Source organism: Pseudophryne corroboree, chromosome 6 (assembly GCF_028390025.1).
Source record: "Pseudophryne corroboree isolate aPseCor3 chromosome 6, aPseCor3.hap2, whole genome shotgun sequence".
Taxonomy (NCBI): Eukaryota; Metazoa; Chordata; class Amphibia; order Anura; family Myobatrachidae; genus Pseudophryne; species Pseudophryne corroboree.
Window position 1 is genome coordinate 75,993,465 of NC_086449.1, and position 22,406 is coordinate 76,015,870.

Sequence of the window (22,406 nt, forward strand, 5' to 3'; positions counted from 1 at the left end):
TCGGTGCAAATTTTAGGACTAAAAATAATATTGTGAGGTGTGAGGTAGTCAGAATAGACTGAAAATGAGTGTAAATTATGGTTTTTGAGGTTAATAATACTTTGGGATCAAAATGACCCCCAAATTCTATGATTTAAGCTGTTTTTTAGTGTTTTTTGAAAAAAACACCCGAATCCAAAACACACCCGAATCCGACAAAAAAAATTCGGTGAGGTTTTGCCAAAACGCGTTCGAACCCAAAACACGGCCGCGGAACCGAACCCAAAACCAAAACACAAAACCCGAAAAATTTCAGGCGCTCATCTCTAACGTATACCGTGGCCAATTTCATTAATATTTAGACACCCACTTGCAGCATCTTGCGGCGTTGCAATTCCATCTCGCTGCATATGTAGGGGCACCAGGGAAACGTGCACCAGCCCCGTAGCAGGTGCCCGGCCCTGCAGGCCCTATACAGGACAGTCACACATTTTGGTATCTGAAAGAACTAATGGGAAAAGACGCTGTGTGATGGGACCTAATGGGAAAAGACGCTGTGTGATGGGACCTAATGGGAAAAGACGCTGTGTGATGGGACCTAATGGGAAAAGACGCTGTGTGATGGGACCTAATGGGAAAAGACGCTGTGTGATGGGACCTAATGGGAAAAGACGCTGTGTGATGGGACCTAATGGGAAAAGACGCTCTGTGATGGGACCTAATGGGAAAAGACGCTGTGTGATGGGACCTAATGGGAAAAGACGCTCTGTGATGGGACCTAATGGGAAAAGATGCTGTGTGATGGGACCTAATGGGAAAAGATGCTCTGTGATGGGACCTAATGGGAAAAGACGCTCTGTGATGGGACCTAATGGGAAAAGATGCTCTGTGATGGGACCTAATGGGAAAAGACGCTATGTGATGGGACCTAATGGGAAAAGACGCTGTGTGATGGGACCTAATGGGAAAAGACGCTCTGTGATGGGACCTAATGGGAAAAGATGCTGTGTGATGGGACCTAATGGGAAAAGACGCTGTGTGATGGGACCTAATGGGAAAAGACGCTCTGTGATGGGACCTAATGGGAAAAGACGCTGTGTGATGTGACCTAATGGGAAAAGACGCTCTGTGATGGGACCTAATGGGAAAAGATGCTGTGTGATGGGACCTAATGGGAAAAGACGCTCTGTGATGGGACCTAATGGGAAAAGACGCTCTGTGATGGGACCTAATGGGAAAAGACGCTGTGTGATGGGACCTAGAAGTGGATCAGCATACTCTTAATCGTCAGAATTTCAGTGCTACAGCCCTGATTCACAGACCCCAAAAGGAGTAGGGGCTTATCGTATACCAGATGTTACCCATAATATGAAAGCTGATTAGTAAAATCGGGGTATGATTATTTTATCTCGGTTTAGCATTTTTCCAGTTCGGGAGATATGGTGAGGGCGGTTCTGGACATTGTTAGACTCATTTGGTGCAGTCTACTTTGTCTTCAGTTTCACTTTCAAGTTGGCAATATTGGCAGGTGTGATGGAACGGAGGGAGTGAGGAGATAATGGCAGGATGGGGGAGGGATGAGGGCATAGGAAGCCATTGACTTGTGTGATGGATCCTATATCTTAGTGTGATGGTAGCGGGCAGCCTGTGATATGATGCAGTGTGAATAGGGAGCCTGTGATAGGATGCAGTGGGAGTGGGCAGCCTGTGATATGATGTAGTGGGAGTGGGGAGCCTGTACTATTATGTAATGTCAGTAGGGAGCCTGTGATAGGATGCAGTGGGAGTGGGCAGCCTGTGATATGATGTAGTTGGAGTGGGGAGCCTGTGATATGATGTAGTGAGAGTGGGGAGCCTGTACTATTATGTAATGTCAGTAGGGAGCCTGCGATATGATGCAGTATGAGTGGGGAGTCTGTAGTGGCAGTGGTGAGCCTGTGTTATGATGTAGTGAGAGTAGGGAGCCTGTGATAGGATGTAGTTGGAGTGGGGAGCCTGTGATATGATGTAGTGTGAGTAGGGAGCCTGTGATATGATGTAGTGGCAGTGGGGAGTTTGTGATATGATTCAGTATGAGTGGGGAGCCTGTGATATGATGCAGTATAAGTGGGGAGTCTGTGATAGGATGTAATGGCAGTGGGGAGCCTGTGATAGGATGCAGTATGAGTGGGGAGCCTGTGATATGATACAGTATGAGTGGGGAGCCTGTGATAGAATGTAGTTGGAGTGGGGAGCCTGTGATAGAATGTAGTTTGAGTGGGGAGCCTGTGTTATGATGTAGTGGCAGTGTGGAGCCTGTGATATGATTCAGTATGAGTGGGGAGCCTGTGATATGATGCAGTATAAGTGGGGAGTCTGTGATAGGATGTAGTGGGAGTGGGCAGCCTGTGATATGATGTAGTGGGAGTGGGGAACCTGTAATAAGACGTAGTGGGAGTGGAGAGCCTGTGAAAGGATGTAGTGGGAGTGGGGAGCCAGTGATATGATGTAGTGGGAGTGGGGAGCCTGTAATAGGATGTAGTGGGAGTGGGGAGCCTGTGAAAGGATGTAGTGGGAGCGGGAAGCCTGTGATAGGATGTAGTGGGAGTGGGGAGCCTGTGATATGATGTAGTGTGAGTAGGGAGCCTGTGATATGATGCAGTATAAGTGGGGAGTCTGTGATAGGATGTAGTGGGAGAAGGGAGCCTTTGACAGGATGCAGTATGAGTGGGGAGCCTGTGATAGGATGTAGTGGAACTGGGGAGCCTGTGATAGGATGTAGTGGAACTGGGGAGCTTGTGATAGGATGCAGTATGATTGGAGAGCCTGTGATAGAATGTAGTTGGAGTGAGGAGCCTGTGATAGGATGCAGTGGAACTGGGGAGCCTGTGATAGGATGTAGTGGGAGTGGGAAGCCTGTGATATGATGTAGTGGGAGTGCGGAGCCTGTGATAGGATGTAGCTTGAGTGGGGAGCATGTGATATGATGTAGTGTGAGTTGGGAGCCTGTGATATGATGCTGTATAAGTGGGGAGTCTGTGATAGGATGTAGTTTGAGTGGGGAGCCTGTGATAGGATGTAGTGGAACTGGGGAGCCTGTGATAGGATGTAGTTGGAGTGGGGAGCCTGTGATAGGATGTAGTGGGAGTGGGAAGCCTGTGATATGATGTAGTGGGAGTGCGGAGCCTGTGATAGGATGTAGCTTGAGTGGGGAGCCTGTGATATGATGTAGTGTGAGTTGGGAGCCTGTGATATGATGCTGTATAAGTGGGGAGTCTGTGATAGGATGTAGTGGGAGAAGGGAGCCTTTGACAGGATGCAGTATGAGTGGGGAGCCTGTGATATGATGTAGTGGGAGTGCGGAGCCTGTGATAGGATGTAGCTTGAGTGGGGAGCATGTGATATGATGTAGTGTGAGTTGGGAGCCTGTGATATGATGCTGTATAAGTGGGGAGTCTGTGATAGGATGTAGTTTGAGTGGGGAGCCTGTGATAGGATGTAGTGGAACTGGGGAGCCTGTGATAGGATGTAGTTGGAGTGGGGAGCCTGTGATAGGATGTAGTGGGAGTGGGAAGCCTGTGATATGATGTAGTGGGAGTGCGGAGCCTGTGATAGGATGTAGCTTGAGTGGGGAGCCTGTGATATGATGTAGTGTGAGTTGGGAGCCTGTGATATGATGCTGTATAAGTGGGGAGTCTGTGATAGGATACAGTATGAGTGGGGTGCCTGTGATAGGATGCAGTTGGAGTGGGGGGCCTGTGATAGGATGTAGTGGAACTGGGGAGCCTGTGATAGGATGTAGTGGAAATGGGGAGCTTGTGATAGGATGCAGTATGAGTGGGGAGCCTGTGATAGAATGTAGTTGGAGTGAGGAGCCTGTGATAGAATGTAGTTGGAGTGGGGAGCCAGTGATAGAATGTAGTTAGAGTGAGGAGCCTGTGATAGGATGTAGTGGGAGTGGGGAGCCGTGTAATAGGATGTAGTAGGAGTGGGGAGCCTGTGATAGGATGTAGTGGGTAGCCTGTAATAGGATGTAGTGGGAGTGGGGAGCCTGTAATATGATGTAGTGGAAGTGGGGAGCCGTGTAATAGGATGTAGTAGGAGTGGGGAGCCCGTGAAAGAATGTAGTGGGACTGGGAAGCCTGTGATATGATGCAGTGGCAGTGGGCAGCCTGTGATATGATGCAGTATGAGTGGGGAGCCTGTGACTTGATGTGAAGGGAGTGGTGATTGCTCCAGGGTCCTTCACTCACTTTCCAGAATCCTTCCACAAGTCTCTGACACATCGCTAGCTTTGTCTGTCTTCACTGTCTTTTGCGCCTTCATTTATTCGTCTCAACTCCTTCCATTTTCCTTATTTATATCTGTATTTGTATTAGATTTTTAGCTCTCCCTCTCTCTCATTATATCCCCACCCTACATCTGTATGTACTGTATTCTATACATCCTGTAATAACCCCTCATCTTCCCATTTGTACACTTAACTGTCGCTTATTATTCTTTTTTTCTCGTCTCTGTCACCCCTTTCTCATTTTTTGCCATTGTCCCTCCAATCATTTTCCTTGTCTCTGTCGTTGTCACCTCACATGTAGTTTTCCTGCCTCAGGCACTATAGTTATTATCTCTCTTTTTCTTATTGGGCTAGTGTGTTGTTTCACCTCATATAACTACCTCCGCAGTGTCTCCAGCCTCTCTGCGTGCCACCTCTCCGGTATACTGGTTCTATCTCTCCCCTCATCTCTGTATATTATTACCTCTCCTGTGGGGTTTCTTTCCCGTTTGTTCCCTTCATCTGGGTACCCACCTCTGTCTCTGTCCATCCCGTCTTCCTGTACCCACATGACAATTTCCCTCTCTCACTTACCCCTCCCTGTGTGTCTCTTTCACCTTTTGTGCTTGTCTGCTCTCCCTAATGTCATTCTGCGCTCCCTTCTTCCATCCCCTGTCACTTGCTGTTCTCCTTCAGCCCCCTCTGTCAGTGTTTCTTGCTCCTCTGAGAAGATGCTCTATTTCCAGCTTGTTCTTATGGCCGGCACGGTGATCCTCTCCTACCACTTTGAGTACACAGACACGTTCCCCATCCACTCCCAGGGATTCTTCTGCTACGATAGCACCTTGTCCAAGCCTTATCCGGGCCCTGAGAGCGCCAGCCGGGCCCCACCGCGACTTCTGTACCCGCTGATCACTGTGCTGCCTGTCCTTACGGTATGTATACCTGCTGTTGGAGTGCACACTGAATGTGGGGACTCTGCACTTGGGTGTAGAACTTACAGACGCGCTGTCTGTAGCCGACACACTGTGACATAATGTAACCGGACTGTAAAAAATTCTCATTGCACAATTTTTTCATGCTGAATATGCCCCACAGAGGCCGTATGACAGCAGGGGTTCCGTGCAGCACTCATACAGGACAGGAAGACTGTGTACTGACCTGTTTATTGTGCCTGTGAGACTGTGTGGACCGCGGCAGACGCTGATCATTTCATACTTTAATGCACATTTCCTCCCTATCCTCAGTGGGCATAAAATTCTCTAATATACATCATATATAAGTGTAGATGTAAGACATATAGAGGCAAAGCAAAAAAAAAAAGTAACTTTGCACCTGGACAACAAACCATGTTGCACTGCAAGGGGTGCAAATACATGGATTTATTTTGCATGCAGGGTAACTACAGGCTTCTTTTTGCATGTAGTCCACAAATGCTGGACAGCTTTATAGTGACACTACAATTTAGATTTGAGTTTGGACACGCCACTCCACAAATGCAAATATTTACCCACATTTTCTTCCTCGTCTCCTTCTCCAGGAGCAGCCTAGAGAGGACACGTACTGTAGGTAACCTCTTAAGTAGGAGGTTGTTGGGATAGGGAAGATCTAGCCCCTCTGCTGGGTGTATGGATAGCCATTGGTGTTAAACATCGATTGGTACCATCGATGGTTAACCTCGATGGTGTAAAACTATCTGCAAGAGAACCATCGATCATTTAACCCACCGATGGTCATCCATGCTCTTCTATTTACCGGGCTGCAGGCCAATCAGAAGCCTGGGGCAGGGTTTTGTGGTTATCCGAGGGCGGAGCTAGGCTCCATGTCTCCGGTACCTTGTCGGAAAAAAACCCACATCGGGTTGTTTAATACTGTCAATGGTAGGAAACAATCATGTTCTCCTTCATCGATGATAACAGTATTCATCATCGGTTATAGACCATCAATGATATTGATTTATCGATAGTCGATGGCCATCCCCGCTTGGGTGTCCAGGTGCTGCCCAAAGAATCGTGAGTCTCCCACACCATGTATGTCTGCCCCTCCTGCAGTGCAGTGTGGTTTTACCAAGGTGCCAAGTTACTTGTTGTTTTTGCTTCACTCCCAACTCTGACTCAACTCTTCATGTATTAATTAAATCTTGAACTACGCCCTGTGGCTGTGTAGCATATTGCGCCTACATTTCAGCTGACCACTGTTATAGATTAAACAATAAATATTAGAAAGTAGCTCTCATGTGTGGGTGTACTCAGGTACTGAGGTAATGGTCAAGTAGGATACTTGAGAACAGCATACAGGTAAGTGTAAATATGTGCTAATGCTATGTGTATTTAACAGCTGTTTGTTAATGAGGGTGGTGGTGCACTATAAGCCCCTACACCTGCCTTGTAGTATTTGGGTCACCACCCAGCCGCCGTAGCTCTCACTGTGTGGGTGTCCTCCTCACTTAAGAAGTAAATGGTCAAGTAAGACACTGGTGAACTTGAGAACAGCATACATAAGTGTAAACGTGTTTATGCTATGTTTATTTAGCAGCTGTTTGTTAATGTGGGTGGTGGTGCACTAATTGCCGCTACCCCTGCCTTGTAGTATCTGGGTCACCACCCAGCCGCCGTAACTCTCTCCCTTGTCAGGCTCCTGTAAGTCACAGGTGACAATTAGGTTTCCACAGCACATGCACATGATAACGGCTAGGCAAATGTAGCGTAGAGGCAGGTGCAGAAGTGCACAGCACTTCTAATGGCAAAGAATGGGAGCCGGCTCATCTAATGATAGGGGTCCGGTATATGAGGACCACAGTGGCCATGTCGATACCTTCATTGTGTTGACATTTCTAATGTGTCCCTAACCCTAATGCTAACCCCTAACCCAAACCCTAATGCTAATGTTGACATTTCAATCTTATCATTCTGAAAATGTCGGCAATTTCCAGATATCGACATGTTAGATATTAACACCATGTCAAGCTGCTGGTGTCGACATTTATCAATGCCGACATAGGAAATGTCAACTATGCGACTGAATACCAATGATAGGATAAGCAATGTAACTGTGAAGTGGAGAAGTGAGCCAGTGGAGAAGTTGCCCATGGCAACCAATCAGCATTGACGTAACATTTATAATTTCCATACTATCAAAGTATACAGAGCAACTGATTGGTTGCCATGGGCAATTTCTCCACTGGCTCACTTCTCCACTTTTATCACTGCTTAGTACATGTCCCTCTTTATTTGTATCCGCCTATAGCTTACGGGTAACTGCAGTCTTGTGTTTCTGAGCAAGCACTCACATTGTCATACTTATACTCACATGCAGGTAAAGGCTGTATCCCAACAGGATCTCTGCAGCCTATTTATCACAACCCAGATCAAGTGGTGAAGCTGATTTTTATTTCACAGCAATAAATAAATCTCTTATCACCGCAGTTTAACCAAATATATCGCCAGAGCAGCTGAGAGGCTAAAATCCCCTGCAGATACTGGCCTAGACTGGTAAGGGTTAATAATGTGCTGCTTTGCCTGGCCGCTCTTTGCAAAGGAGCTCATGCATGAGACTGATTTGTGCTCTCAGTCCCACTAATGTGTGTGTGTGTGTGTGTGTGTGTGTGGGGGGGGGGGGGGGTTCGAATATTTAGAAATGGAGTAGTTATTTACTTTAAAAAAAGGCCCTCTGTGTATTGAAAAGACTTTATGCAAAGAGCATAGTTTTTTTTTTAATGTTTATAACAGAAACATTTAGAATGATTAAAATAATACAATCAAGATATGTGTTACTTATATATATAATCTTTGTATTATTCTGATCATTTTTAAAGTCCGAACTCCGGTGGGAATACAGGGACTGTCAGGGGGGAAGGAACAGAGCTGTGGAGCTGCTGTGGCCAATAATGCAGAACACAGCACAGGGGGAGGAGCTATCAGAACTGCCTCACTAAGGGGGTGGAGCTTGAGGCAGTCTCATGTGACCTACTCAGGAAGTTCCATACCTCCCAACTGTCCCATTGGGGGACAGTCCTGTTTTTCTGGGACTATCCATCCCACCTGTGGGTCGCACTGTCCAGCGGTGAATGGGGGGGGAGTCAATGCGCATAGCGTCTATTTACCATGAGAGGGCCTGGGGGCATGGCCAACAGCTCAAAGAGCGCTGGTCATGCCCCTACAACGGCGAAAACGGGGCGATTGCGGAACTTCCCATGAGGCCATTCCCCCTAGCCTGGAGGCCACACCCTAAGAACCCAACCAGGAGCAGCCAATGTGAATGAGAAGCTGATGACCAGGACAGCTAAAATACAGGGGAATGTGCTGGTGAGTGGCTGCTGGCGCTGGGTAAGGGGGGCACAGAAACATGTTCATCACATCAGACTAGTCTATCTATTCTCATAAATGATACAAAGAGCAATTGATTTATATTCAAACAGCAAGGTATCTGCAAATTATTTCATATTTAGAATATTCACTAAAGCCCACTGTATAATTTGATAAGTTATGAAATATAGAGAAACCTGATTCCAGAAATAATAAAGACTATCTTCATTGCAGATCTTAGACTGGTGTTACTGTCCTATGGCACACTAGGGGTTTCTTTATTTGCTAGGAGTTTTAATATACTCAATGTTCCTGTGCATAGTTATACACTATACAGCATAATGCATTTTCAGAATATAATAACAATTGGTGTGGGCTGATGCCTTGAATCATATGATCTGTTGTTGTACTGACCTGTTTCTGTTAGGTTAGGCTGCAAGGATCTGGCATATAGCAGAGAGACTTAGGGTGGGATGTATTAAAATACATTGCCGTCCCTCGCCACCTACCGCAGCAATGCCAATCGCACATGTACTTACATATGCGATTAACATCGCAATGCGGTGACGGAGGCCCCCCGCGATACCTGTGAGAATGTGTGCGTGGGGTCTTGTCACCTCCCTGGTCTCTCCCTCTCCTCCCTGGCCGGGAAGCAGACAGCAGGCTGTCCTGGGCACTAACTCCTCCCTGCAGCTGGAAAGACCTCAGGCTGTGTTGCTAGGGCGAGGAGGAGTTTAGCTTCTGGGACCAGGGCTGCCTGGACTGAGGTATGCCGGGGGGGGTGGAGGCATCAGCGGCGTAGGGTAGAGGAGGCATTCGGGGCGATACCCTCAGGGGCAAAAACGCGGCAGCCGGAGGTTAGTACATATGAAAATGCAGTAAAACCCTGAAAATGTGGTTTTACAGCATTTTTTCCTTTAGTACATCCCGCCCTTAGACACAGTAGGATTAGAGCATATAGCAGGGGGACAGAGACACAGTAGGATTAGGGCATATAGCAGGGGGACAGAGACACTGTAGTATTAGGGCATATAGCAGGGGGACAGAGACACAGCAGGATTAGGGCGTATAGCAGGTTGACAGAGACACAATAGGATTAGGGTGTATAGCACGGGGACAGAGACACAGTAGGATTAGGGCATATAGCAGGTGGACAGAGGCACAGTAGGTTTAGGGCATATAGCAGGGGGACAGAGTCACAGTAGGATTAGGGCGTATAGCAGGGGGACAGAGACATAGTAGGATTAGGGCATATACCAGGGGGACAGAGACACAGTAGGATAAGGGTGTATAGCAGGGGGACAGAGACACAGTAGGATTAGGGCGTATAGCAGGGGGACAGAGGCACAATAGGATAAGGAATGGGGGAGGTCATTATCATTGGGGACTTTAATTACCCGGACATAAATTGGAACACCGAAACAGTAATACAGCTAGGGGTAACAGGTTTCTTAAACATTCTAAAAGATCATTAATTGTCCCAGGTAATCGAGGAACCAACTAGACATAGGACTATACTGGACCTAGTACTAACTAATAATGTGGAGATAATATCAAACTCTAAAGTAGGGGAGACCTTGGGAAATAGCAATCATAATATGATCACATTCGATATTAGCTTCCAAAAACAACACTTTAGGGTCTAACTAAGACTTTTAACTTTAGAAAAGCTAATTTCAACTTGCTGAAACAAGCAATGAAGGACATCAATTGGGAAACTGTATTTCATGGTAAGAATACTGCTGAAATGTGGGATGTTTTTACAACTGTGCTCAATAAGTACACTTATTTGTTAATTCTCAAGGTCAACACAAACAGTAGTAGTAAATTCAGACCGATGTGGCTTAATAAGAAGGTCAAGGAACAAATGGATAAAAAGAGGCATGCTTTCAAAACATTTCAAGGAACAAATGGATAAAAAGAGGCGTGCTTTCCAAGCATTTTCTGACAGGAAGACGGAATCATTCCAGTACTACAAGGAATGTAACAACAAATGCAAAAAAGAAATCAGAGCAGCTAAAATAGAAAACTAAAAACAAATCGTCAAGGAGAGTAAAACAAACCCTAAAAAGTTCTTTAAGTATATAAATGGCAAAAAAGTTAAAAAAGGAGAATATTGGACCATTAAAGGGCGAGTTGGATGTCTTGATTAATGATGATAGGGAAAAAGCAGATTTATTGAATAAATTATTTTCATCAGTATTCATGAGAGAGGACTGGTTGACGGGAGTAGTGCACAACATAAGCTATGATAGCGACCCATTGCTAAGTACTTGGTTAAACGAGGAAGTAGACTTGGAGAGACTAAGTAAAATTAAGACAAATAAATCTCCTGGGCCGGATGGACTTCACCCTAGGGTTCTTATGGAACTTAGCTCAGAGCTATCGAGGTCCCTATATTTCATTTTCAGTGAGTCAATTACATAAGGAATGATACCGAAGGACTGGCATATAGCAGAGGTAGTCCCAACATTTAAAAAGGGAATTAAAACTCATCTAGGTAACTATAGACCAGTAAGTTTGACATCTATAGTGGGGAAAATACTGGAATGTATAATAAGGGACAGCATACTAGAGTACTTGGATACCTCCAAGGTTATTAATAGGAATCAGCATGGTTTTGTGAAGGACAGGTCATGTCAAACTAGCTTAATAAGCTTCTACGAGAAAGTGAGCAATAATATTGATCAGGGTAAAACACTGGATGTGGTCTTTTTGGACTTTGCTAATGCCTTTGACAAAGTCCCACATAAGAGACTGATTTTCAAATTAAGAGAGCTTGGGGTAGGAAACACTATTTGTACTTGGGTGAGTAATTGTCTGTACAACAGGGAACAGCAAGTGGTGATTAATGGGATGTTCTCTGAATGAGCCTCGGTGCTTAGTGGAATACCGAAGGGTTCAGTACTTGGGCCATTGCTGTTTAACATATTAATTAATGACCTAGGAGTGGGCCCGGAAAGCACAGTGTCAATTTTAGCAGACTATTCTAAACTGTGTAGAGTAATTAATTCAGACAAGGATGTTGAGTCTCTACAACAGTGATTTTCAACCTTTTTTTACTCGCAGCACACTGAACAATATTTTAAAATTGCCAAGGCACACCATCAGTTCCCCACAGAAAAAAAAACAAAAAACACACATTGGCCCTCATAGTAAAAAAAAATCCACACATATATTGGCCTACACAGAAAAAACAATAACATTGCTCCCCACATAAATCATATTACTCCCTATATAAATCCTATTGCTCCCCACATGAATTATTCACATTGTTCCCCCCATAAATCCTTATTCTCCCCACATAAATCCTATTGTTCCCCACAGGAGACAAAAAAAAAACAAATATTAGCCCCTACTGGTCAGCTGTCCTCCTCCCTGACCATCAGTGGTGGGGGTTGTTCATAGTGGAGTGCTGCGAATACTGAGCAGCCGGCGGTCGGGCAGGTGTGGATGTGGGTGGGCAAGGAAAGCTGTGTATGCAGGCAGGAACTGGAAGATGTGTATGCAGGCGAATGGGCTGACTGGATGGTGACCTATGATATCACACTGCTGCGTCTTCAAGGCATACGTCACGGCCGGAGCACGACTGATCCTCTAAGAAGAGCCCGGGCCAACAGTTCACTCTGAGGGTGCAGGAAGCTGCTCTGGCTCCGCGGCACACCTTACAACTGGTCTAGTGTGCCACGGCACACTGGCTGAAAAATCCTGCTCTACAGAATGACTTATCTAGACTTTAGGTCTGGGCAGACAAATGGAGTATGAGGTTAATATAGAAAAATTTAAAGTTATACACTTTGGGGCTAAGAACAATCGGGCAGCCTATAAATGAAATGGGGAAAATGTAGAGATAACGGTAATTGAAAAGGATTTGGGTGTGCTCATCGATAATAGACTTAGTAGCAGTACGCAATGTCAGAATGCAGCAACAAAAGCTAATAAGGTGTCAGCATGCATAAAACGGGGAATGGAGACAAGGGATGAGAGTGTAATCCTGCCACTGTATAAATCATTGGTACGGCCACACCTGGAATATTGTGTACAGTTCTGGGCACCTCACTATAAAAAGGATATCTTGGAACTAGAAAGGGTTCAGAGGCGAGCCACTAAACTGGTTAAGGGGTTAGAGCAGGCTTTTTCAACCAGTGTGCCGTGGCACACTAGTGTGCCGCGATCAGTTGAAAGGTGTGCCGTGGAGCCAGAGCAGCCTTTGCAATTTCAAGATGAACTGTTGGCCAGGGCTCTTCTTAGAGGATCAGTCATGCTCCGGCCATGACCTATGCCTTGGTGACGCGGCGGTGTGATATCATAAGTCACGGCCGCCGCGTCTCACCACTCAGCCATCCTACACATCTTCCAGTTCCTGCCTGCATCCACAGCTTTCCTTGCCCACCCACATCCACACCTGCCAGACGCCTGCTGCTCAGTATTCGCAGCACTCCACTATGAACAACCCCTGCCACTTAGGGACAGGGAGGAGGACAGCTGACCGGTGGGGGCTAATATTTGATATGTTATTTCTCCTGTGGGGAGCAATAGGAATTATAGGGGGAACAATGTGAATAATTCATGTGGGAAGTAATAGGATTTATGTAGGGAGCAATAGGATTTATGTAGGGAGCAACATGATTTATGTGGGGAGCAATGTGATTGTTTTTTCTGTGTAGGCCAATGTATGAATTTGTTTTTTACTGTGAGGGCCAATGTGTGTGTTTAGTTTTTTTTCTGTGGTGAACTGAGGGTGTGCCTTGGCAATTTTAAAATATTGTTTGGTGTGCCGTGAGTAAAAAAAGGTTGAAAACCACTGGGTTAGAGGCACTGAATTATGAGGAAAGATTTACAAGGTTAGTTTGCTTACACTGGAAAAGAGGCGGCTGAGAGGAGACATTATTAATATTTATAAATACATAAAGGAACAATACAAGGATTTATCAGACGATCTGTTTATCCAAAAAAACATGCTACACAGAACACGAGGACACCCCCTGAGGTTAGAAGGGGGAAAAAATCATATACAACGGAGGAAAGGGTTCTTCACAGTAAGAGCAGTAAGGATTTGGAATTCTCTGCCAGAGAAGGTAGTAATGGTGGATTCAGTCTATGGGGGAGATTCAAATGTTTGAAAAGTCAGTTGGGAGTCTGTTTTTTTCCTATCTAATAGACAGGAAAAACAGACACCCAACCGACTTTTCAAACATTTGAATTCCACCCAATAAGTTTAAAAATGGATTGGATAAATTCCTAACTGAAAGAAATATCCAAGGATATAGCATTTAAATGAAATAAAATTTTATAATACAGGTTGAACCCCATGGACTTTTTGTCTTTTTTCAACCTTATCAACTATGTTACTATGTAAGGGTGCCCTCTGGTGGCATAGTAGTAAGCAGACAGCTGTGCTTGTTAGGCCAGCCAGGATAAACCACAGAGACTGGGCCTGCATTTTCTTGCTGACACTGAATTAGATGGTTTTGTCTCACTACAGGTACTGCTGGGAGAGGTGACTACAGTCCTGATCAATCCGCGCTGGAGCAGCAGAGAGAGGATCATTTCCTGTGGAGACTGCTGTTTCTTCAACCCTCTGCTGCGCCGTGTAGTCAGGATCCTGGGTGAGGCTTCTGGCTTGATGACTTAAAAAACGGCCTAATGCGGGATAATGTTTATAATTAGAGTAACTGTACTGTCCGCTCTCTTTATTTCCCAGGACTATTCTCATTTGGTCTCTTTTGCACGGTCATCTTTGCCGGAGCAGTTCAGACAGTCACTGGGAATCAGACCCCTCATTTCCTGTCCGTGTGTCGCCCTAACTACACTGTTCTGGGCTGTGTGTCCCATACTCAGTATATATCCTCATATGCCTGCACTGGGGACCCTGATCTCATCAACGAGGCCCGAAAAGCATTCCCCTCCAAAGCTGCAGCCCTGGGCTGGTACTCTGCTGTGTATACAACGGTCAGTCCTGCTGTTTTTTATTGGGCATATTGTGTTGTGATAACAATTATAATAGGTGTGTGTGGGCCTTAACTTAAAATCTGTATCGTCGCTTATGGTGCCAATATGGATTGTAGTTGCGTTGCAATTCCTCTGTGTGTCACTGTGGAGTAAGCTTATTGTACCAAGCAAAGCCTTTCTAGCCTTGCAGGTCCTCCATTGCCAGGTATTAAGTTATGCCAACTGTAGAAGGTGATTCCTAGCTGCAGAAAGCAGGATATATAGCCACTGGCTCTGTGCTTAAGACTAATGGGCCCTACACATTAGGCGATGTGCCGCCGAGGTGCCCGACGGCCGATACGGCCGACGGGCGACCCGGCGGCGGGGGGGCAGTGACGGGGGGAGTGAAGTTTCTTCACTCCCCCCGTCACCCGGCTCCATAGACGTGCAGGCAAATATGGACGATCTCGTCCATATTGGCCTGCATGCACAGCCGACATGTCACCAGCGATGAACGAGCGCGGGGCCGCGCATCGTTCATCGCTGGTGACTCCACACTGCACGATATGAACGTTATCTCGTTCATTAATGAACGAGATCGTTCATATCGTGCAGTGATATCGGCATGTGTGTAGGGCCTATTACAGGTCAGATCTACCTGCGTCCTAGATCATGGTACTTGTCTTGGCAACAGTGTTGGACTGGAGCATGAAGGACCTACCAAGGAATGCAGTGGTAGGGGCCTAAGCTTAAGGGGTGTGGCCGGTCACTAGAGGGGGTGTGGCCAGCCATAATAGAGCAGCTTCGCCAACCATTAGAGATGACACGCAATGAACAGGGCCCCTTTATAAAGGAGGGGATAGGGGTGTGTCAGTACCACTCACTTTCATCCTTGATCCTGCCCCACCAAGTTACTGACCTTAGAGGAGGGGGTGGGACCTCAGGGAGTGGGGCCTACCATGGATTTCCCCTGTACACCGGTAAGCCAGTCCAACCCTGCTTGGCAATATATTCTATGCAGGTAGATTTATGTTGTTGTTTTTTCTACACATTATAGCTTTGAATATAGTTATTTTATTGTTGCTGAGTGCTTGCGCTAAAATTCTTATTTATTTTTGTACTGTTTTCATAGAGTTATTTATTGTCTATACTGACATTATATCGCTGTCACAATATTCTATATATTATTATTGATATCAAACTTAGGGGCAGATGTATTAACCTGGAGAAGGCATAAGGAAGTGATAAACCAGTGATATGTGCAAGGTGATAAACACACCAGCCAATCAGCTCCTCACTGTTACTTTACATATTGGAACTGATTGGCTGGTGCGTTATCACCTTGCACATATCACTGGTTTATCACTTCCTTATGCCTTCTCCAGGTTAATACATCTGGCCCATTATGCTTTGAGTGACGATATTGTTTGTGTACACTAATTGATTCTCTGCTTATTGTACGTGTGTGCACAGATGTACGTCACCCTCGTTCTGAAAGTAAAAGGTTCCCGGCTGGTGAAGCCCTCCCTGTGCCTGGCGCTTCTGTCCCCCTCATGGCTCCTCTGTCTGCTACGTGTGGCTGAATACCGGAACCACTGGAGAGACGTTCTTGCCGGCACTATTACTGGATCGGCCATTGCCATTTTCCTGGTAAGACATGGGGGAGGGGGGAGCAAAAATAAGCTCTGGACAATGCTCTAGAAAATCTTTGATTACACTGCGCACTATGATAAAATGATGGAAAATGTATAATAATTTGGATTGGAAACAATATCTAAAATTTGGCCTGAGTTGCACATATACTATAGTGGTCACAATTGTGGCCACTAATAGTGATCAGAGACCCATGTGAACAAACACCTGTATTCTGAGTCGTGGGCATCTATGTAACAGCGCCACAGCCAGCCCTTTGCGTGTGAGAGCAGCTGCCATGGCCAATATCTGCATTTGCTCAAGCACTAACCTTGGTGCAGGAGACCCGACTGAAATCAGATGGAACTCTGCATACACTTACCTGTAACTCTTGTCTGCACGCCCAGGAAATGCTTCCTCTACAACATAAGGTATTTCATACCCCAGCGTCTGGCGGTAAGGGGCACACTATCTTTCCCAGGTACATATAATGCCCAAACCCCCCCCCCCGCCCCTCTTCCTCCTCACTCCCCTCCACGTGCTTTTGTCACCCCTGGCCTTGAACTTGAAGGAGAAGTTGGAGACAAAGAGAGGTAGACAACAATAGGAGCTCACATGACCTACTATTGAATTAGTAATTGTTAAATCATTGGGAATTGTCCAAAGTAAACCTTCTCTTTGCTTTGTGGTCACCAGGTTCCTGATAGTGTTACAGGAATATTCAGTTTCTCTTTCTCATGATTGTTTCTGATGTAAATGGAACTAAACACAATAAAACTAAAATGTGCTAAATGCCTTACATTGCCCCTACCGGGACAGCTTATGTATTTATCCCATCAGGTGGCTTGGGGTGTGTGAGTATTTGCAGAGATCTGTCAGTGCCCACCGTCCTGTAGGACTTCCTGAGATTACGGTGATCTGAGGTGTAAGGGCCGGGCTAGTCCAGCTCACCCACCTTCTCTCCTTTAGGGGGTCATTCCGAGTTGATCGCTCGCTAGCAATTTTTAGCAGCCATGCAAACGCTATGCCGCCGCCCACTGGGAGTGTATCTTAGCTTAGCAGAAGTGCGAACGTTTTTATCGCAGAGCGGCTGCAAAAAATTTTTGTGTAGTTTCAGAGTAGCTCAAAACCTACTCAGCGCTTGCGATCACTTCAGACTATTCAGTTCCGGATATGACGTCACACACCCACCCAGCGTTCGCCCAGACACGCCTGCATTTTCCCTGGCACGCCTGCATTTTACCTGGCACGCCTGCATTTTTCAAACACTCCCTGAAAACGGTCAGTTGCCACCCAGAAACGCCCACTTCATGTCAATCACTCTGCGGCATCCAATGCGACTGAAATGCATCGCTAGACCCTGTGTGAAACTACATGGTTCGTTGTAATAGTACGTCGCGCGTGCGCATTGCGCCGCATGCGCAGAACTGTCGTTTTTTAGTCTGATCGCTGCGCTGCGAACAAATGCAGCTAGCGATCAACTCGGAATGACCACCCTAGTTCTTTCCTGATAGTAAGTACATAAAGCATTCTTGGTGTGAGAGGCTGACTCTGTTAGATGAGAGTAATACCTGCCAGTAGTCCCGATGTCTGTGAGTCACTGTCACCTCTCACTGCGTTTCTCAGGTGGATGTTTAATATAAGGGCCGGGGTTGCATAGGACATTCCAATTTCCGAAGTCAATGTTGCCCTCAGCTTTCAGAAAGGTTACAGATTGACTGAATCACCACCAAAACAGTTCTCTGACACCCATACACACCTGTGTCTGCCTCCACCTATTGAAGGAGGACACCACAATACTGTCACACAAATGTACCTGCTGATACACACTATGCTTTTCGTGAGTTAACACTTAATTCACCAGCATCCAAAGGGTTAATGTAGCCTGCACTAGAATGCAAAGCGTTAAAACAGTCAAGCTATCACTGACATAAAATAATTTTCTTCATTAAAGGCCTATGGAGTCACTAGGAGAAAACATATTGCATTTTAGATTTAATATCACAAGGTGCAGAGCATTGAACAGGTTGCGCAGACGCGTCGTACAGGTACAAAGCGGATCGTTGCTGTGCGATGGATTTAACGAAGAATCCATTCACACAGCCGATCGCAAGGAGATTGACAAGAAGAGGGCGTTTGTGGGTGGCAACTGACCGTTTTCAGGAAGTGTTTGGAAAAACGCAGACGTGTCCAAGCGTTTGCAGGGCGGGTGTCTGACGTCAATTCCGGGACCAAAAAGACTGAAGTGATTGCAAGGGCTGAGTAAGTCCAGAGCTACTCAGAAACTGCACAAAACTTTTTCGTCCCGCTCGGCTGCACACGCGTTCGCACACTTGCAATGCGAAGATACAGTCCCCCGTGCGCGGCGACTATGCGTTTACATGGCTGCTAAAAGTAGCTAGCGAGCGATCAACTCGGAATGAGGGCCCTAGTAATAAACAAAAGGATTACAACAATACAGAAATGTAAAGATTGACATTTTCCAATTTGATTTTACCAAGACCTGACCGTTTTCAATCTTAAGGGGGGTACACATGGGGCAGATGTGTGCTGAACGATCTAGCATAGACCGCTCAGCACACATCTCTCCTCCCACTCATCACACAGTGCCCAGCGGTGAAGTGGGCGATCTAACTAGATTGTGCCTGCATGCAGGGATCAGTACTAAATGCCGCCGGTCGGAATCCCGGCGGTCGAAATATCGACGCCGGAATCCCGACCACACAATCCCGACAGGGGTGGTGAGCGGAACGCAGCCCCTTGCGGGCTCGCTTCGCTCGCCACGCTGCGGGCACGGTGCCTCGCTACGCTCGGCACACTATTATATTCTCCCTCTATGGGTGTCGTGGACACCCACGGAGGGAGAATATGTCGGGATTGTGGCGGTCGGGATTCCGGCGTCGGTATTTCGACCGCCGGGATTCCGGCCGGCGGCATCTTGACCGCATCCCTGCATGCAGGCCAATCTAGGGGAGTCATTCCAAGTTGATCGCTCGCTAGCTATTTTTTACAGCGCTGCGAACAGATAGTCGCCGCCTACAGGGGAGTGTATTTTTGCTTTGCAAGTGTGCGACCGCATGTGCAGTCGAGTGGTAAAAAACATTTTGTGCAGTTTCTGAGTAGCTCAGAACTTACTCAGCCGCTGCGATCACTTCAGCCTGTCCAGGGCCGAAATTGACGTCAGACACCCGCCCTGCAAATGCTTGGACATGCCTGAGTTTTTTCTAACACGCCCAGAAAACGGTCAGTTGACACCCACAAACGCCTTCTGATGTCATTACCGTGTCACTCATCGCACCAATCATCACACAGGATAAGTAGCTAAGAGGGCTGGTCTTGTTTTGCACAAAATGTGTTTGCAGGCGCTCTGTTGCACAGGCGTTTGCACTCCTGCAAAGCGAAAATACACTCCCCCGTGGGCGGTGACTATGCGTTTGCACGGCTGCTAAAAACTGCTAGCGAGCGATCAACTCGGAATGACCCCCAATATTGGATAGGAAATGCCCCCTGGTTGTGAATTATAGCTGGTCAAATATTGGCCCTCATTCAGAGTTGATCGCTCACTAGATACTTTTTGCAGCCGTGCAAACACATAGTCGCCGCCCACGGGGGAGTGTATTTTCGCTTTGCAAGTGTGCGATTGCATGTGCAGCCGAGCGGTACGAAAGAGTTTTTTGCAGTTTATGAGTAAGTCTGAACTTACTCAGCCCTTGCGATTACTTCAGCCTGTCCGGTCCCGGAATTGACGTCAAACACCCGCCCTGCAAACGCTTGGACACGCCTGCGTTTTCCCTACCACTCCCAGAAAACGGTCAGTTGACACCCACAAACGCCCTCTTCCTGTCAATCTCCTTGCGATCGGTTGTGCGAATGGATTCTTCACTAGAAGTATTGCACAGCAACGATGCTGTTTGTACCCGTACCACGAGCGTGTGCATTGCGGTGCATACGCATGCGCAGTTTTGCCGGGTTTTTTTACTGATCGCTGCGCTGCGAAAATCGGCAGCGAGTGATCAACTCGGAATGACCCCATAGTCCAAACCCTTTTACATTGTATAAACTCTGATCGCTCACAGAACTCCCCATCATTAAACCAAGCTTAATCTTCTGCACATTTTCATATAGAAATTATATTTTTACTATTAGTTTCCTATGTATCTGTCATTTATAAGACTCACACATTCCGCATTTCTTGTATCTGTACTGAAATTGTCCCTCAGATTCCCTGAATCCTGATATATAAAGCCGTGTGCTGTCCGTTATATTTCCTGTGATCAGCGTATAATATATGCATGTTGTGTATTTCTCCTACGCCTCCTTATTAATTAGCAGGAAGGACACTTGCTGATAATCCTATTGGTACAGAATAGGCGACACTTGTTTGAAATTCACAGGCCCCTAAACTGTATGTTACGCTATTTATCTGACCACTGACCACTTGTCCCCTTTAAATTCTATTATTAATACAACATGTAGTGGCAGCTGGCCAGGCTGTGGGGAAGGGGGGGTTCTGAGCAACTGGAACTCCCCCTGCCCCCCCTTGAGTTTGCCTATGCTTGCCACTTAATCAACGCTAATATTTTGAGAGATCTTTTATAGACAGAGATATTTTCAATATGAATTCTTTGCTTGCACTTTTTGTCACAATTTCCTGCGTCTTACAGGAATGCGGCCTACTGGGAAAGGGGTGCTGCCGCTCTATGATGGGTTTGGTCTGGGAGTAGTGGTAATGGTACAGGCTGATGGGTGATGTGATTTTGCTATGTGGGCAGGTAGGAGGAAGCCATTATGTGGGGATATAACATAAAAGCACGGACAGGCCTAACGCTTTGGAGTCCTCAAAAACTAATATGAAGTTTTGTGAAATCTTTAGCTGCCCATAAGGTTGCCTGTTCTGTGCTCAATACCAATAGGATTGTCTGGAAAATGGCGGAAAATGTGGTCAGGAAGTGATTACTATTGGTCTGTGTATGAAGCATTCCCCTGACTGTGCTAAATGTGCCCAGTGCAGCCAGAAGTGATGCGGATGTTTGTCCCAAAACGTGAAAACATTTTTGGACACCCATTTACATGGACAAATAAAATGATGGTTCTGTAGCCGGGTTCTCGGTTCGTCGGCGCAGTGTGTCTCCTTATACGGTAACATCTGCATGCCAGTTACAGTTACATTGGTTATGTCATTTGCTGTATACACATTCCTGCCAGAAAATCCGAATAGTATGGGAAGAAGAGGTAGGTATAACATGACATTTGTATCATCTAGTGGATGAGGCAGATGATGACATTTGTTGAGGTGGAAAGGGCTTGAACTGATTTCTGTCACCATGGGAAGCCCCTGCCCACCTTGCAGGTAAGTAAGCATCATTGCGGGAGATTGGCCTGCTCACTTGGGACTCTGGGAAGTCTTAGCCTAGTTCGGGAGTCTACTGGTCATTGTAGGAAAGTACAGGGCACGTTGATGAAAATGTCCCCTCTCCTGCTATAAACCAACTGTGGCCCAGATTGATTAAGCCTTGGAGAGTGATAAATTGCCGCTGTTAAAGTACCAGCCAACCAGTTCCTGTCATTTTTCAAACACAAGCTGTAACATGGCAGCTAGGAGCTGATTGGTTGGTACTTTATCACCGAGCTATTTATCACTCTCCAAGGCTTCATAAATCTGGGCCTTAAAGCGGTTTTAAAAAACAGTTTCTTTAATTCAATATATTGTAGCGTTAGCGGAGCCATGCTCAACTAACCGCTTCAGTAGACCTTAGTCTGTGCAGATGTGCTTATGATGAATGAGCTGGATTGCCAGATTGCCCACACACGCCATTCCGAGGTGAGGTAACTGGTATCGCCAGCGTTCTGTGCCGGCGCTGCTTTCTCTGACCGTCTCTTCTGATTCCAGGTGACCTGTGTGCTGAATAATTTTGGGAGCTCAGCACCAGAAGAGGGAGACTTCCACCAAAAAGAGATGGAAGGAGTCCCTGTGTCTGAGAACCCTCTTCCGCCAGCATGTGATAAGTTAAGTGTGGTAAAGGTAAGGGGGTGACCCCATATGTTTTATCTAGAGCACTGGTTCCCAAACTTGGCCCTTAAGGACCCCCAACAGTTCATGTTTTCCAGTTTACCTAGCAGGTGCACAGGTGTACTCATTACTCACTGACACATTATAAAGATCCACAGGTGGAGCTAATTATTTCACTTGTGATTCTGTGAGGAGACCTGGAAAACGTGAACTGCTGGAGGTCCTTGAGGACCGAGTTTGTGAACCACTAATCTAAAGGAATAAGGATCAGTTGAACTGTGGTACAATGTGACCGTATAAC

General features: G+C 46.3%; 1 protein-coding gene across 2 annotated transcripts in view; it reads left to right on the forward strand.

Annotated features, from left to right (window-relative positions):
• PLPPR2 (phospholipid phosphatase related 2) overlaps positions 1-22,406 on the forward strand; it is a 40,242-nt gene that overhangs the window by 14,200 nt on the left and 3,636 nt on the right. Inside the window, exons 3-7 of one of the 2 annotated variants that reach the window (XM_063931210.1) lie at positions 4,975-5,163; positions 14,018-14,141; positions 14,237-14,484; positions 15,937-16,113; positions 21,986-22,101. In XM_063931210.1, coding sequence (XP_063787280.1) covers positions 4,975-5,163; positions 14,018-14,141; positions 14,237-14,484; positions 15,937-16,113; positions 21,986-22,101 — 854 coding nt within the window. Of the gene's footprint in view, positions 1-4,944; positions 5,164-14,017; positions 14,142-14,236; positions 14,485-15,936; positions 16,114-21,985; positions 22,118-22,406 lie in introns of those variants that run through there. The other variant, XM_063931209.1, reaches the window with a different exon arrangement.